We start from the raw sequence: 15074 nt of genomic DNA, 5'->3' as shown, positions 1-15074 counted from the left end.
CCTGCTATTTGTTTTCTATGAGACTTTTGGCAAATCACTACTTCTCTGGGTACGAGTTTCCTCTATAAAATGGGCTCTACTCAGAGACTTCAAAGGTCCTTTCCAGCTCTCAGACCCATCCACGTTCTATGTTCATGAGCTAAAGTTTCTTCTAGCTTGGAATTCTGTGATTATAAGTGGCCACAACTCACTGGGGTTGAGGGATCATTGAATCATGGATTCAGACCTGGAAGGGGCCTGAAAGGTCATCCAATCCAACCCCTTTATTTTGCCAATAAGAAACTGAAACCCAGAGGGACAAAGGAATTTGCCCAAAGTCACCCAAAGAGTAAACACAAAGTTAGGATTCAAACCCAAGTCCTCTGACTTCAGATCTCATGAATCAGGACAAGGATTTCCTCTTTTTTTTTAAACTCTTACCTTTCCTCTTAGAATCAATACGGTGTATTAGTTTCAGGGCAGTATAGTGGTAATGGCTAGGCAATGGGGGTTTAAGTGACTTGCCCAGGGTCACACAGCTAGGGAATGAAGTCACATTTGAACCCTGGACCTCCCATATCTAGTCCTGGCTTTCAATCTACTGAGCTACCTAGCTGACTGCCTATTGATTAGGCAGTTGAAACTGAGCACTTTCACAGCAGTAGAAGGAAACAATCTAAAATCTAAATTAGATTACAATAACATGCACAATTCATCCAACAGAATTCACCCATTTCCAGACCTGGAAGTTCCAAGGAAGGTTTTATATAGATTCACACTAAAGGTTTGGCTATTGAGGTTATTGGCTATCCAGCTTACCCACCCAATCTCCTCTGGAACAACCACATATTGAACTGTTATAGGGAGGCAGAATTCAGCTCAGTATAAGAAAAAATTCCTTAACTAACAGCTGTACATCAATGGATGGGTCATGAGCTCCCTATTATTTTATTTTATTTTTAAATTTTTATTTATTTATTTTCCCTATTATTTTAAGCAGTTGCTAGATGAACATTTGTCAGGGATATTATAGGAGGAATTCATTCTCAGGTACATGTTGGACTAGCTGAGGCCTGGGGTTGCTTCTAGCCCTGAGAACCCATGATTCAAAGTCACAAAACTTGTTTATTTCCAACAACTGTTTTTTTAAGTTCCTACATCTTTGATTACAAAAAGAAAGCTCCAGGTCATCCTTAGATTCTGACGTCTAACTTGCACCAAGCTGGCCTCCCAGTGGGAGGACTAGAATTTCCATAGGGAGAATTCCACTGGGATTTATTTGCACAACATCTTTGGCCTATGTCCACGAGGCCAGAGCAAACACCCTGTCTTAAGTCTATAGGGAATTCAGCTGAGGTAATACATGATGGTAGTTGGAAGAGTAGGGGATATTTCTTATATATTAAATGCAAAGGATGCATGTGCTAGTTTTTCCTATAGCTCAAAAGCAAAGTAAAAAAAAGGAACTGTTTTTTTCCCCCAGAGAAGGCAGGAGACCACCACCTACCTTGGGCCCTTTCTTTCAAAGTGACCAACACCAACTGTCAAATAGTCATAGTTCATGTCTATTGCCTGAGATTATCAATGGATAGGAAAAGGGAATTGGTAAGTCAAATATGGTTTAGGCCCCTTTCGTTTCCTCCTTTGATAAATGGGGGTTTGGATTAGATTATCTCTAAGATAGTTTCCAGCTATGATATTCTATAACTAGAGATATTAAGGGTATTAGGAATACAGTTTTTAAAGTATTATTACTAATATAATAATTATAAGTAACAGTTGAGGGGAGCTATTACATAATTGAACAAGTGCTGAACTTAGAACCCCTAAGTTCTAACAGTGGTTCTGCTGCACGATCTTGGGCATTTTACATCTCTCTGTGGCTCAGTTCTCTCCACTGCACAGTAGAGCTAATTATACTTGTCTTACTTCCTTCACAGAAGTTAGAAGGATCACAGGTTGAAACTTAAAAGAAAATTCTAGCTATAACTGAGTTCCAGGTCTCATTTCCTCTTTCATGGGCTACTGCAACAGTCTCTTAGCATTTAGTGTCTAACTTCTCCAAATCATCCTTTGCATAACGGTTTAAGTCACCTCTACAAAATCTGTCAATGCCTTGCCATTTACCTACTCAACAAAATTCAATTCCTTTGCTTGACATTCAAGGCTCTCCAAAGTGACTATACCCTTCCTAGCCTTATCTTACTACTCTCTATCAAGTACTCTACTGGACTCATACTTGATGATTCCCCTGAAGATGCATCAGTCTCGTCCACTGCCAGAGCTCAATGTCTTTTTTTCAGATTGTTACCTATGCTTGGAATGCCCCACCCCCCACTTTCAACTACCTGTCCTTCAAGGCTTACCTCAAATGTTGCCTCTTTCATAAAAGTTTTGCTGATTCCCTACAGAAAGAATGAATCCTTCAATAGTACATTGATGAATGAATGAATGACTTTGTAAAACACTATATCAATGTAAAAGATATTATCCTTTACAATTGCTGATAATTAAAACTTGAGAAGATATAAAATATATTCTTTGGTAACTTGAACTGAACTGAACTGAACTGAACAGTGACCTAAAAATCAGGACAAGCTGAACTAATTTTCTGAACCTCAAATTGAGTCCAAATATTATTTTAACTGAACCATGAATGAAACCAAAAGTTTCTTTTAAAGGGACACTAGGGGATCAGATCAAACTGGAAGTAAGCCTGCATGTTTTCTAATACAAATGAACTGGGGGGGGGGGGGGACTGGAACATTTGAATATTCTACAGAGCTATCCTGTAGGGAACAAGATTTTATCAGATTCAAATTCTTGAAAATCAGGTGCCAAGATAATCCCTCTTCCTATTATTTTAAGGGAAAACATGGACTTTTCACCTAACATTTTTACTACACTTGTTGAAGCTTCAAAGATCAAAGGAGTCACAAATGCAATGAAAAGAGCCTTGAATTCGGAATCAGAGGACCTAGATTTGGGTTACTAGCTTATATGACCTTGAGCAAGTCACTTCCCTTTTATGGGTTTCTGTTTCCACATCTGCAAAATGTGGATAATATTATTTGTACTAGTCACCTCACAGGGCTATTGTGAGAAATGCTTTGTAAAACAGAAAATCTTATTTAAATATTAGAATTTGAACATAATTGTTATAAAAGCTGGAAGACCCCTTAGAGGTAATTTAGTTTCACTCCTTTATCTTGCAAAGGAGAATGCTAGGCACCAGAGAAGGGGAAAGACTTGCTCAACATCAGATAGTGTGAGTCAATGGCAAAGCCAAAACTAGAACCAAGTCATCTTCTTCCCTATCTAGAAGTCTTTCCACTGCCCTCATATAAATTCAACATACATAAAGAAAACCCAAGAAGGCAGAATAAACTTTAGAAGAGTTTGAAGGCAAAGGGAAGTTTAAATTTGAGTTGAAAATCTCTAGATGTTTGAGGATTCACTAAATTTTGACTTCCAGTTTGAGGAACATCAGCAAGCTCTCCATCAAATGGGCCTCCAACTCATGGATAGATATCCCAGGAACAGAACATTGGGCTTGTTTGGGAAAGGAGGGTGCCATAGGGAGAGGCCAAGAGAGAAACTGAGAGACCAGGAAACTAAGGAAGAAAGCCTTTAAGCACAGCTTCTTTCTTCTTCTCCAGGCCCCCAGTTCCTCTAGTCCCCACTTTTCTCCCTCGAGTACGGACGGTGGTGGCCCTTTTTTCTGTCCTCCCATAAGGTTCTCATTATCCAAGTTACCGGCTCTGGGCTCAAAGTCCAGCCCAATTTAGCCTTAGCCCCACACACTGGGTTTCTCCAGTCGCTGCCTCTGTCCATGGTACTGAACCTAGAGGTTTCCCTCGGGCGCGTCTTGGAGGCGCGCACAAAGAACGCCTCCGTTCCGAGTCCGAGCTTCCGTGCCTCAGTCCCCGCAAACTCCCTTCCTTTCTCCATCCTAGCACTCCGTTCCCATTCATGGTCGTGCTGGTAATCCCAACATTTCCGCAAGCCCCAAACCAAGTGCGACCCTGACCCCAATAGACACCACCCACCCCCATCACTTGCCACCTTCCTCAACTCGTGACCTGGGCCCCAGCGGCCCTCCCTCTGTGGGCCCGTGACCAAGACCATGTCAGTGTCCGCCACTCTTCACGTGCTCCCAGCAGGCTGAGCCCCAGGGCCAGAACCCCGCCCTGGTCCCCAAGTCCCCAGGGCCTCTCCGCGCGGGTCTGGCCCAGGGCGTTCTGGCATCCCTTTTACTCCAGCAAGCAGGGCCCAGGGTCGGACCACCCCCCTACCCTGGTGAGAGCCCCCACGCCACAAACCCCAGACTTGGCTCTCTCGCCCCTCTCCCCCTTTTCTGGGACCCAGTTCGTACGCACCTGGCCCGCAAAGGGCGCCTCATGGGCCGCCCCTGGCCCCGCCGCCGCCCTCTCTTCCCCGGCCCCGGCCCCGGTCCCGGCCCCGGTCCCCGCCGCCGCCCGCACGGCGCCCAACAAACAGCACAGCGCGGGCAGCCAGCGGCTCCGGCTCCCGCTCCGGCTCCGGCTCCGGCCCGGCCCGAGGGCGCGGCAGCCCCGGCTCCTCAGCATCTCCGCGGCGGCGGCAGCTGCAGCGGCGGGGCCGGGCCGGGGACGGCGGCGGGGCCGGGCGGGGGCGGGGGCGGCGGGGCCCGGCTACGATGGCGGCGGCTCCGGCCGGGTCCTCCCGCTGCAGCCGCTGCGGAGCCGCCGAGTCACGGCGCCGCGGACACGCGCCCGGCCCTCCCGCCTTCGTCCCCGCTATCGCGGGCGCGTCCTCGCCGCTGCTCCAGTCTCCTTCTGGCGCGTTCCCGCTTCTCACCCTAGGCTCAGCCCCGCCCCCAGCCAGGCGAGTCCTCACCCCCCCCTAAAGGGCCTCCCCCAGGTGACCCGTTCTTAGAGCAGGGGGCACTGCTTGGAGAAGAACTTGTAGCCTTGATCCACCAACTCCCTCCACCCCGTGCAAAGTATGAGGGCATATCCTGAGGGAGGGGGCATAGGGGATCCCTTGAAAGAGCTTCCGAGGGGTGCTCCTAGAGAAGAGATACTTTTCTGATTGGTACTAGTGATACAAAAAGGTTTGAGACCGTCCTTACCCTCAGGGAGCTCACACTTTAACCGGACAATTGTAGAAATAGAAAGGGGTACGAGAAATCCCAGGTAGGTTCTACTCAGTGCGGAAGTGAATACATTTCCCTTCGATTGTTTACAGAAGCTCTAAGGAAAAAGCTCTCGCGGAGGACTGGGGCAGTGTAGGAGCTTCTCATGGAATCGGAAAGATTTCAGCTGGCCTTGAAGAATCAGACTTATACAAGTGAAGAGAAGGCCAATGAGCCGAGAGCATGAAAGACCCGAGGCGGGGATACATATGGCATTGTTTTAAGTAAAAGAAGGGAAGTGTGAAACCAAGCGTGTAAAAGTAGGTTGGAGGCAGAGGAATGGACTAGATGATCTCTAAAACCCATTGAATGCCATTCAGAGGAGTTTGGACATTATCCTGTAAACAATGAGGAATCATCGAAGGACTCAGTGTAAAAGGATGATACATGTCAAGCAATGTTTTATTTACTTCCTATCTAATCCCATACTTTTCTTCCTAGTTGACTCCCTCCCTCTATATTTTTGCAATAATGGATAACAGAATTTCAGGTTTAACGGATCTCAAGATAGTTCCATCCAATCTTTTCATTTTAAAGTTATTGATAAAATTAGTTTTAATATCACACCCCAAACAGACCCTTCTTCTCCTACACAGTATATCTCTGAAAATAATTTATCCATTGTTGAGAAAAGAAAGCCCAAAAACTAACTGCTGTTTACTAGAGGTTTATTGCCTATTTTATTAACTTTATAAAGGTTGTAGTCACCGTATGTATTGTTCTTTTTGCTCTGCTTTTTTTACTTTGAATTCCTCCAAACAAGAATCCCCATGGTTCTTCAAAATTTTCCTATTTATTATTCTTTAAGGTTCAGTGACATTCCATTATATTAGTGTGCTATGGTATGTTCAGCCATTACCCAATTATTAGTAATTTATTTCCAGTATTTTTAACCACAGATAATACTTCAATGAATATTTCTGTGCAATGTCTTTTCTTTTTTCTTTTAATTTTAAATTTTGTCTTTTGTTTTTACATCTCAGCCCTTTCCTGATAATCCTTTCTGCAACCTTTCTCACCAATGGACAAGCCAAAACCACCAAGATGGTGACTGGATCTGACATCATATTTGTAGTTAGGTGGTTCAAGGATTAGAATTTTGGGCACAGGAAAAACAGTTCAGATTTCATATTGCTAGCTGAGTGATCCCAGGCAAGTCACTTAACCCTGCTTACCTCAGTTTTCTCATCTGTGAAATGATCTGGAGAAGGAAATTGCAAATTGCTGCAGTATCTTTGTCAATAAAACCTTAAATGGAGTCAAAAAGACATACCTCAAATCTCTAATTCTCCATTTCTTTTTTTTATTTGAATTAGTTTATTTAGTCAATTTAGAGCATTATTTCTTGGTTACAATAATCACATTATTTCCCTCCCTCCCCTCCACCCACACTTCCCACAGCCCTCCTGCAATTTCATTGGGTATTGCTTGTGTCCTTGATCAGTAGTTCTCCATTTCTTAACAAATAGAAGAGAGGTATGATTCATCATTAGTCCTCCTGTTCCAAGATTGGTCATTACAATCAATTAGAGTTCAACCACCCATCAGCATTATTTTTATTACTTAATGTATTGTATATTGTGTATTTTCCTGGTTCTACTTAGCTTGCCCGTCTAATAATTCATATAAATCTTCCTATGCTTTTCAAAATTCCTCATCTTCATCATTATAGAATACTATTATAATCACATTCCATTCCAATCATGTATCACAAATTGATCAGCTATTCCCTGGGGTCAATAGGCAGTTCTATATTTCCAATTTGTTGTTAAGATGTCTTTTCTGGCCACCAATACCACTTTTATATTATAAGATCATAGTATCATAGCTATAGAGCTAAAAGAGACCACTGAGACTAGAAAATACAAACTCACTATTTTATAGATGAGGAAGTTGAGACCTGGGAGGATTGTGACTTTTCTAAAGTCTCAAGTAATGCATGACAGAATCAGGATTTGAACCCAGAATCTTTGACCCCACATCCAACACTCTTTTCCTATCAAAAGTGAAAAAATTAAAGCTCAAAGAGGTTACAGAGCTAGGATTCAAACTCAACTCTGACTCTGATTCTTTTTTTTTGCTACCCTATAATACACCTTCATGAGTCCTAAAGGTGTCATTTCCCCTGTCAAAAGGGCATTCAGTAATTTTTCTTTCCTAATTTCAAATTGTTTTCCAGAATAGAATAGTTGGATCAATTCACAGTTCCAGCAGGAGTAAATAGCATACCTGTCTTCTTACATTCCCTACAACAATAAAGTTTTCTCATTGTTTCCTATCATTGCTAATTTAGTAGGTATGAAGTGATACCTTAAACAAACACCTCAACTTTATTCATTTTAGTTAATGCTCTTTTCCTTTTTTACATTACTTTCACACTCAAAGTTTTCTTCCCACCAACTTCCTTCATAGTAAGTAAGTCCAAATTAGCAAAACAAATCAACACATACACATCTTTGTTGATTCTGAGGGAGCTCATTTTGAGAAGACTCATTCTGAGGATCTCGATTTCTGACTCTCATTCTGAAGGAGAGCTCCTTGAGGAGCTCCTCTGAGGGGCTCTGTCCCTCTGGGGTAGGAGCTCTGGAGGCTCTTGAGAGAGGCCCTTTGAAACAATCTCTGGCTGGAAGACTCTTTGAGGAAGGACGATGGCCTGGTGTCATTAGAATTCCTTACTTAGATCTTATGGCAAATCAAACAGGGAAGCTGGATCTTACAACAGAGGCTCTGGGAGCCAAAACAGGAATCCAAGGTAAAATGTCCACAGTTGATAACTCCTCCAAGTTGATGACAGCTCCTCCATCCCTGACCAGCAGATAATTGAAGAATAAATCCTCACCACAGCTAAAGGATCTTCACAGGCTAGTGTCTTGGGAATTGAACTTCTGACAGATTCAGCCACACTTCTCTCCTTTCCTCTTCAGCTCCAGAGTGACAGTTTCTCTCTCAACTGAATCCCAAAGATTCCAACACTCCCAGGCTCATAAGATTCCAGTCACATGCTCCTGCCAATCATTTTGCAGTCTTTTTCTTCCCTTGATACAGTATTCAGTATGTGCATGTAGTAACTGTAAACAATTATTTCTTCTCTTGTTTCTGCATTGTCTTTTCTGAATTACTTCATATGAGTATTTCTATTATCTTTTTCTTTTTTTTCTTAGCCCTTGCCTTCTATGTTCAATACTGGGTATTGATTCTAAGGCAGAAGAGCAGTAAGGGTTAGGCAATGAGGGTTAAGTGACTTGCCCAGGGTCACAAATGTCTGAAGTCATATTTGAACCCAGGACCTCCCATCTCTAGGCCTGGTTCTCTATCCACTGAGTTACCACCTGCCCTCTCTCATTATCTTTTTTTTAAACTTAAAGACCATCTAGTTTAATCCTATATATGAATGTATTATAAATACTTAAATTATCTTTAGCGACTGCTTCGGCGGAACAGGTGGAAGAAACCAATAAGAAGGTTCAACGGCTGAGAGGGCGACGCAGCAAAGCACTGTAGAGTGCTTAGGGTGTGTTGGAGCACAAAAGACAACACAGCCATCCAATGCAGCTGAGGAAGTCTCCAGACGTAACGATTTTTCGTGCCACTGGACCCAGGCTTCCAACACCAAGAGAGTGGGCCTGTCTCTGTGCATCGACTTTTCCACTTAAATCTCCTTCACGCACAAGTGTCTTTGTGCACATTCATCTATACACCATAGATGAAAATGCACAAAGACAATCGTCATCCTCGATTACCGAGAAACTACTACTACTAAAAACATTTAAGTTCTGAAGTTTTTCATAGTCTTTTATATTATTGTAGTTATTAAGTAAATTGCTCTCTTTATTCAGTTTACTTTACTTTGTATCAGTTCATACTAATCTTCTTATGTTTCTTCAGATTTGTCCTATTCTTTATGGTTCAGCAATTTTTAGTTATGTTACTATGCCAGAATTTTTGCCAGACCCATTCTCCAGTCAATGAACAACCAATAGCCTCTTGGAATGTAGTACTAGTTATGGAATCTCTAGGTCAAAACGATTTGGCTCAGTTACTTAAGAACAAAGTAATTGAATAATGTTTCTTTTTAAAATGTCTTATTGATTGCCCTTTGGCAAAGAAAAACAATAAGGAAAAACATCGATGGTAACTGCAACTAACACTGTACACAAATTCCCTCCTAATAGTCCTATACCTAGCTGCCAGGGAAAGAGGTATATTTCATTATTTATTCTCTGGGATCTTCACTTTTTTTCCATTATTCAGAGTTGGACTTTCTTTTAGTTATTTTTAATTTACATTGTTGTAATCATTATGTGGGTGTAAAATATATATTACTCTTAGTTCTGCTTTTTTGACTCTGCTTTAGTTCATGAAGGTCTTCCTAGGTTTCTTTGGATTTTTCATATTTATCTTTTTTTTTAATTGCATAACAGAGGGGGGAGGCAGCCAGGTAGCTCAGTGGATAGAGAGCCAAGCCTAGAAATAGGAGGTCTTTGGTTTAAATTTTACTTCAGACACACTACCTAGCCATGTGGCCTTGGACAAGTAACTTAACCCCAATTGCCAAGTCCTTACCACTCTTCTGCCCGAGAACCAAAAAATACTATTGACTCTAAGATGGAAAGTAATGGTTTAAAAAAAACCTGCATAATAATATTCCATTACGTTAATATGAATATGCCTTTTGAATAGCCTATGTAAAAATAGTCATGTTATGCCATGTAGGAAGAACAGAAAGTAAATCTACTTTTTCAGTGGACAATTGCTTTTTCTTCTTCTTTGGTACCATAGCAGCAAAAGTGTTGTTATGAATATTTCGGTATTTATTGGGTCTTTTTTTCTGACCTTGAATGACTTGGGGAATTCAAAGGCTGGTAGTGGAATCTTTGAGTCAAAAAGAATGCATATGTTAGGCTTTTTTTCTTGAAAAATTCCACACTGAAATAATAGTTGAACCACTTCGCAGCTCTAACAATATATAATATGCCCATATTCTCAAAGCCAGTGTTGACTTTTCTTGTCTTTTGTCACCTTTCCCCATCTTTGCCAATTTGCATTATGTGAAGTGAAACCTCAGAGTTGTTTTATTTTGGACTTTCCTTACTATTAATGATTTGGAACATGTTTTCATCTGATTATTTATAGCTTGTAATACTTTTGAATTGCGGATCCTTTGACCACTTGTCTATTGGGCAATGGTTCTTGAAGTTATATATTTGTTTTGGTTCCCTAGAATTTAATTAATTGCATGGTTATTACAAATTGTTTTCTAGACCAACAATTTACAGCTACATTGATGGTGATCACCCATGGTCATTTTTCCAATAGCTTTCCCTCATCCTCAGAAATGAAATTTACCATCTTTTACAATCTTGGCCAACCCCCTCCTTTTACAGAGTGGAAAACTGCTTCCCAGAAAGAAGAAATTTAAATAAAATTACATAGGTACTAAGTTGTCTTCTACCCTCATTTTTGCCTTCAGTCTTTTCCTTTCATTCCATCTTGGAGACATACTTTACTCTCTTCTAAATTTAATTAGTTGTCTTTTTTTCCTTTAAAATATCTTTTTCATCTGTCCTCTTCTCTTTTTCATGTGACCATAATCCTAGTTTAGTCTCTTATCACTTACCCCTTAGTCAATTGCTATAGTCTCCTAATTGGTTTTTAAAATTAATTAATTAAGAATATTTTTTCATGGTTACATGATTCATGTTCTTTCCTTCCCCCCTCCCTGAGCTGATGAGCAATTCCACTGGGTTATACATGTATCATTGTTCAAAACCTATTTCCATATTAGTAATACTCCTAATTGTTTTCCCTACCCATGGCCATTCCTTTTTCCAATCCATCCTGCACAAAGATGTCTAGTTGATAGTCCTAAAGCACAGGTCTGATTATGTCACTCCCCTTATAAAAGCTTCAGCAGGTCATGATTGATTCACAGATAAAAATAAAAACTCTTCTATTTAGTATATAAATCCCTTCCCTTCCCACAATTTATCTTAAATTCATCTTTTCAGCTTGACCTTATAAAACTTTTTCTTCAATATTTTAGGTCCTACCCAAGAATACTTACTTGCTATTTATTCAAAAGTGACATAGCATGTCTCTACTTTTTCTTAGGCTATATATCCTGTGCCTGAAATGTAGATGCCCATCTCTTAGAAACACTATCCAGAATGTTTGTTGTCCATTCACTTCAGTCCTGTCCAGTTCTTCATGAACCCCTTTGGAGTTTTCTTGGCAAAGATATGGAATGGTTTGCCATTTCCTTCTTTGGCTCATTTGACAGATGAGGAATCTGAGGCAAACAGGGTTAAGTGACTTGCTCAAGGTCACACAATAAGTGTCTGAGACCAGATTTGAACTCAGAAAGATGAGTCTTTCTGATTCTAGGCCTGGGGCTCTTATCTACAGCACTACCTAACTACCCATCTAGAATGTGGAATGTAAATTCTTTGAGTAGAATGGAAATCTAAGGAGGAAAGGAACTACTTGACTATTCCTGGTGCCTAACACGTAGTTAGTGCTAAATAAATTTTTCTTGATTGATTTTATGATTTTTTTAAGGTTCACCTCAAGCGTCACCTCCTGCTCATGGCCATTTCAAATCCCCCCAGTTGTTATGGACCCTGAAAAATTATGCTGCATTTACTTTGTATATATTTACTTATCTGTGAATGTTTTATTTTTCCCAGTAGGATGTAAGCTCATTAGAGGAAGAGATTATTCATTTCTATGTTTATATCAGTCCTGGGTTTGAACAGATGATTTCAATAGGGAAAGATAAATTATCTCTACTACTCATTCACTAACATTTGGAGCAAATGCTTTCAAAATGGAGAGTTATGTGGTAAAAGTTTCTATCCAACATGTAAAGCGAGTCCAATGCATAACTTGTTTCCAAGTGTAATTTATTGAAGTATATAATACGACCAGTCAGGCCCCAAGAGGATGAGGGAGGGTATAAGAGCGCATAGGTCTCTGGGGTTCCTCAAAGGCATGTGATGAGCCTTCATGTCCCATCAGATCCCCTGCCTATGGACAACAATAGCAATGAATCTTCTTCAGTAGTTTTCTTCCATAGCAAGGTGTTCTGAGCCTAAGTAATTCTTGCCTATTTGGTGAAAAAACTTGGCCCTGATGGATTTTACTCCATAGTACTTTGCTTCATTTACATACTTATTTCAATACTTCACGAATTGGGCTAATAAATGGAGATGAACAATTTATTGCCTCTCACACACCAACACTAGAAGAAAAAAATTAAACCTAAAAGTAGCACCAAATCAAATAATGATCAAGAAATCCAATGAGAAACTTCATATGCCCCAGAACTGCACACAAAGTCACCCAGAAACTCATAAGCAAAAAGAAAGGGGGCTATCAGAAAAAATAGCATCAGCGCAGGCAAATAGGATAAAGCCTCTTGATGTGACCAGAGTTGGGCCAGAAATACCTGTGTTCTTCAAGTCTCTATATCTCAAGGCAAAAAGAGTGAAAGTTTCCCACAAAAAAGCTTCAGGGTGGCCAGGATTCTTAAGGAGGAGTGGCAGTGTTCAGACCAGAGCAACCAAGGCCCATCAACACCTAGGTCTCTGATACTCTGTACCAAGATACTAAAGAGGGCCCTAAGATCAAGCATCCTGAGCCCCAATGATCCAGAAAGCCCTAAAACTTATCAGTTTACTATTAGTTTTAGGGATCAGCTAGGTGGCACAGTGGATAGAGTGCCAGGCATGGAGTCATGGAAACCAGTTCAAATCTAGTTTCAGACACTTACTGGTTGCATGATCCAGTAAAGTCACTTAAATTTGTTTGCCTCAATTTCCTCATCTGGAAAATGCCCTGGAAATAGAAATGACAAACAACTCCAATATCTTTGCCAAGAAAATACCAAATGGGGTCATGAAGAGTTGGATACAACTGAAACAACTGAACACTAACTGAAACTAACTGAACACTAACAACACTATTAATTTAGTTTAGAAACACTTTGGGAGGCCAATACAGGAACACATGTTGGCATGTCAAACACCAGGTTGAAACCAAGTAGGACCATTATTATTATAGTGGAGGAGTAGAATCAAATGTCTCTTTCATATCTTAATGTTTTCAAATGATTTTGAGGGAATTCAATAAGGCAGAGGACGCAAGAGTGTGTAGGTTCCATTATGAAATTTTTAAAGAGGGGGGAGGGGGAGAAGGAAGAATAGAAGGTAAAAGAACTAGATTGGCATAGAAAGGAGAAAGAAAGGGAGGAGTTTTTTATTTCTCATAATTGGGATATATGGGGAAAATATACACAGAGGAAGGGAGTGGAGCAGAGAAAATGAACTGAGAGAAAGAGGGAGAGAGAGGTGGGGGAGAGAGAGGGGAAAAGAGTTTTTCGTAGTGATTGATTTAATTCAGGAGGGTTTAGGGAAAGGGGGAGGGTAAAAGGAAGAATAATATTTGGGAGGGAAGAGTACAATCAAAACAAAAATAAACATTGGAGTGGAGTGTAGATTCTAAAGTGGGGAATTAAAAGGCGGAAAAAAGAAAGTATTTTGAAAGTAAGAAGGTGCCTATCAATCTGGGGAATAGCTAAAAAAACAATATAATGAAATATTGCACCATAAGAGCTGAGAAGACAATTTCAGAGAATCCTGCAAAGACTTCTATGAACTGACAATAACATCATAAAGCAACAGTGAAAGACATAAGAACTGTGATCAATGCAATAATAATCAACTACATCTTCAGAGTATATATGATGAAATAGGTTACCCGCCTCTTGAGAGAGAGGTGATGGATTCAAGGTACATAACAAGATGTACATTTTTGTACATGACCACTGTGTAGATTCGTTTTGTTTGACTATACTGATTGTAAAGCTTTTTTCTGTTTTAATTGGAGAGAGACTTGATGAGGAAAGGGGAAATAGCAGTAATAATGTAAATAAGAAAAAAAGACCATTGAAACCATATTTTTAATGCACAGAAAGAATCCAAAAGGAAGCACAGACAAGCAGGACAGCTTTGAAAAAATATACTGAATTTGTTACATACTTAAAAAAATCCTCTTACCTCCCCTCCTAGAATCAACACTATGCATTGGTTCCAAGGCAGAAGAACAGTGAGAGCTAGGTAATGGAACTTAAGTGTCTTGTCCAGGGTCACACAGCAAGGAAGTGTCTGAGGCCAGATTTGAACTTACAACTTTCTTTTTCTAGACGTGGCTCTCTATCCATTAAGCCACCTAGCTGCCTTCTGTTATATACTTCTAAAAGTATAGAATAGAACTTCACAGTTTCCTATACAATCTTCTTGTGTCCTTTTTCTGTAGAATGAGTTTTTTGGATGGTTTTAAGCTCAGAAAAGCAAGAAAAAAATTAAATATATTTCATGGATTTATATTCATGTTCATTTGGGTACTCCTTAGAATAATGCATTTCATAGCCTCTCACAAACACATGATTTTTATTCATGTTCTCTCATAAATCTCTCTTATAAGATCTATCCAGAATTAGAGCACTTCCTCTAGATCATGGATTCTTATCCTAGGGTGTGGGAACTTTATTTAAATTTTTAATAACTGTATTTAAATATAATCAATTTCCTTTGTGATTTTGTCCAGAGAGAGAGAAATTATGAACTCTGAGTCCAGATTGAAGCATATTTTTAAATTTTCTTTGTTTCTTGCTTTTTAGTTTTTTAGGAAGAATATTGATAAGTTGGAGAGTACCCAAAGAAAGTAAATCAGAATATTGAAAGGACAGAAGACGATGTGAGGAACAATTAAAGGATTTAGTGATGTTTAATTTGGAATTTAGTTTTAGGTTAGGCATGACAATTGTCTTCAATTATTAGAAGGGGCAACTGGGTAGCTCAGTGGATGGAGAGCCAGGCCTAGAGACCGGAGGTCCTAGGTCCAAATCTGGCCTCAGACA

General features: G+C 40.2%; 1 protein-coding gene across 1 annotated transcript in view; it reads right to left on the bottom strand.

Moving 5' to 3' along the window:
• The window catches only part of MMP24 (matrix metallopeptidase 24), a 65606-nt gene extending 60914 nt beyond the window's left edge, over nt 1-4692 (bottom strand). Inside the window, exon 1 of the mRNA XM_007474237.3 lies at nt 4359-4692. Coding sequence (XP_007474299.2) covers nt 4359-4568 — 210 coding nt within the window. The 5' untranslated portion in view covers nt 4569-4692. The remainder of the gene's footprint in view (nt 1-4358) is intronic.
• Between the last annotated feature and the right edge of the window lie 10382 nt (nt 4693-15074).

Source organism: Monodelphis domestica, chromosome 1 (assembly GCF_027887165.1).
Source record: "Monodelphis domestica isolate mMonDom1 chromosome 1, mMonDom1.pri, whole genome shotgun sequence".
Taxonomy (NCBI): Eukaryota; Metazoa; Chordata; class Mammalia; order Didelphimorphia; family Didelphidae; genus Monodelphis; species Monodelphis domestica.
The sequence above is the reverse complement of the archived record's forward strand: the minus strand, read 5'-3'. Positions and strand labels throughout refer to the sequence as shown.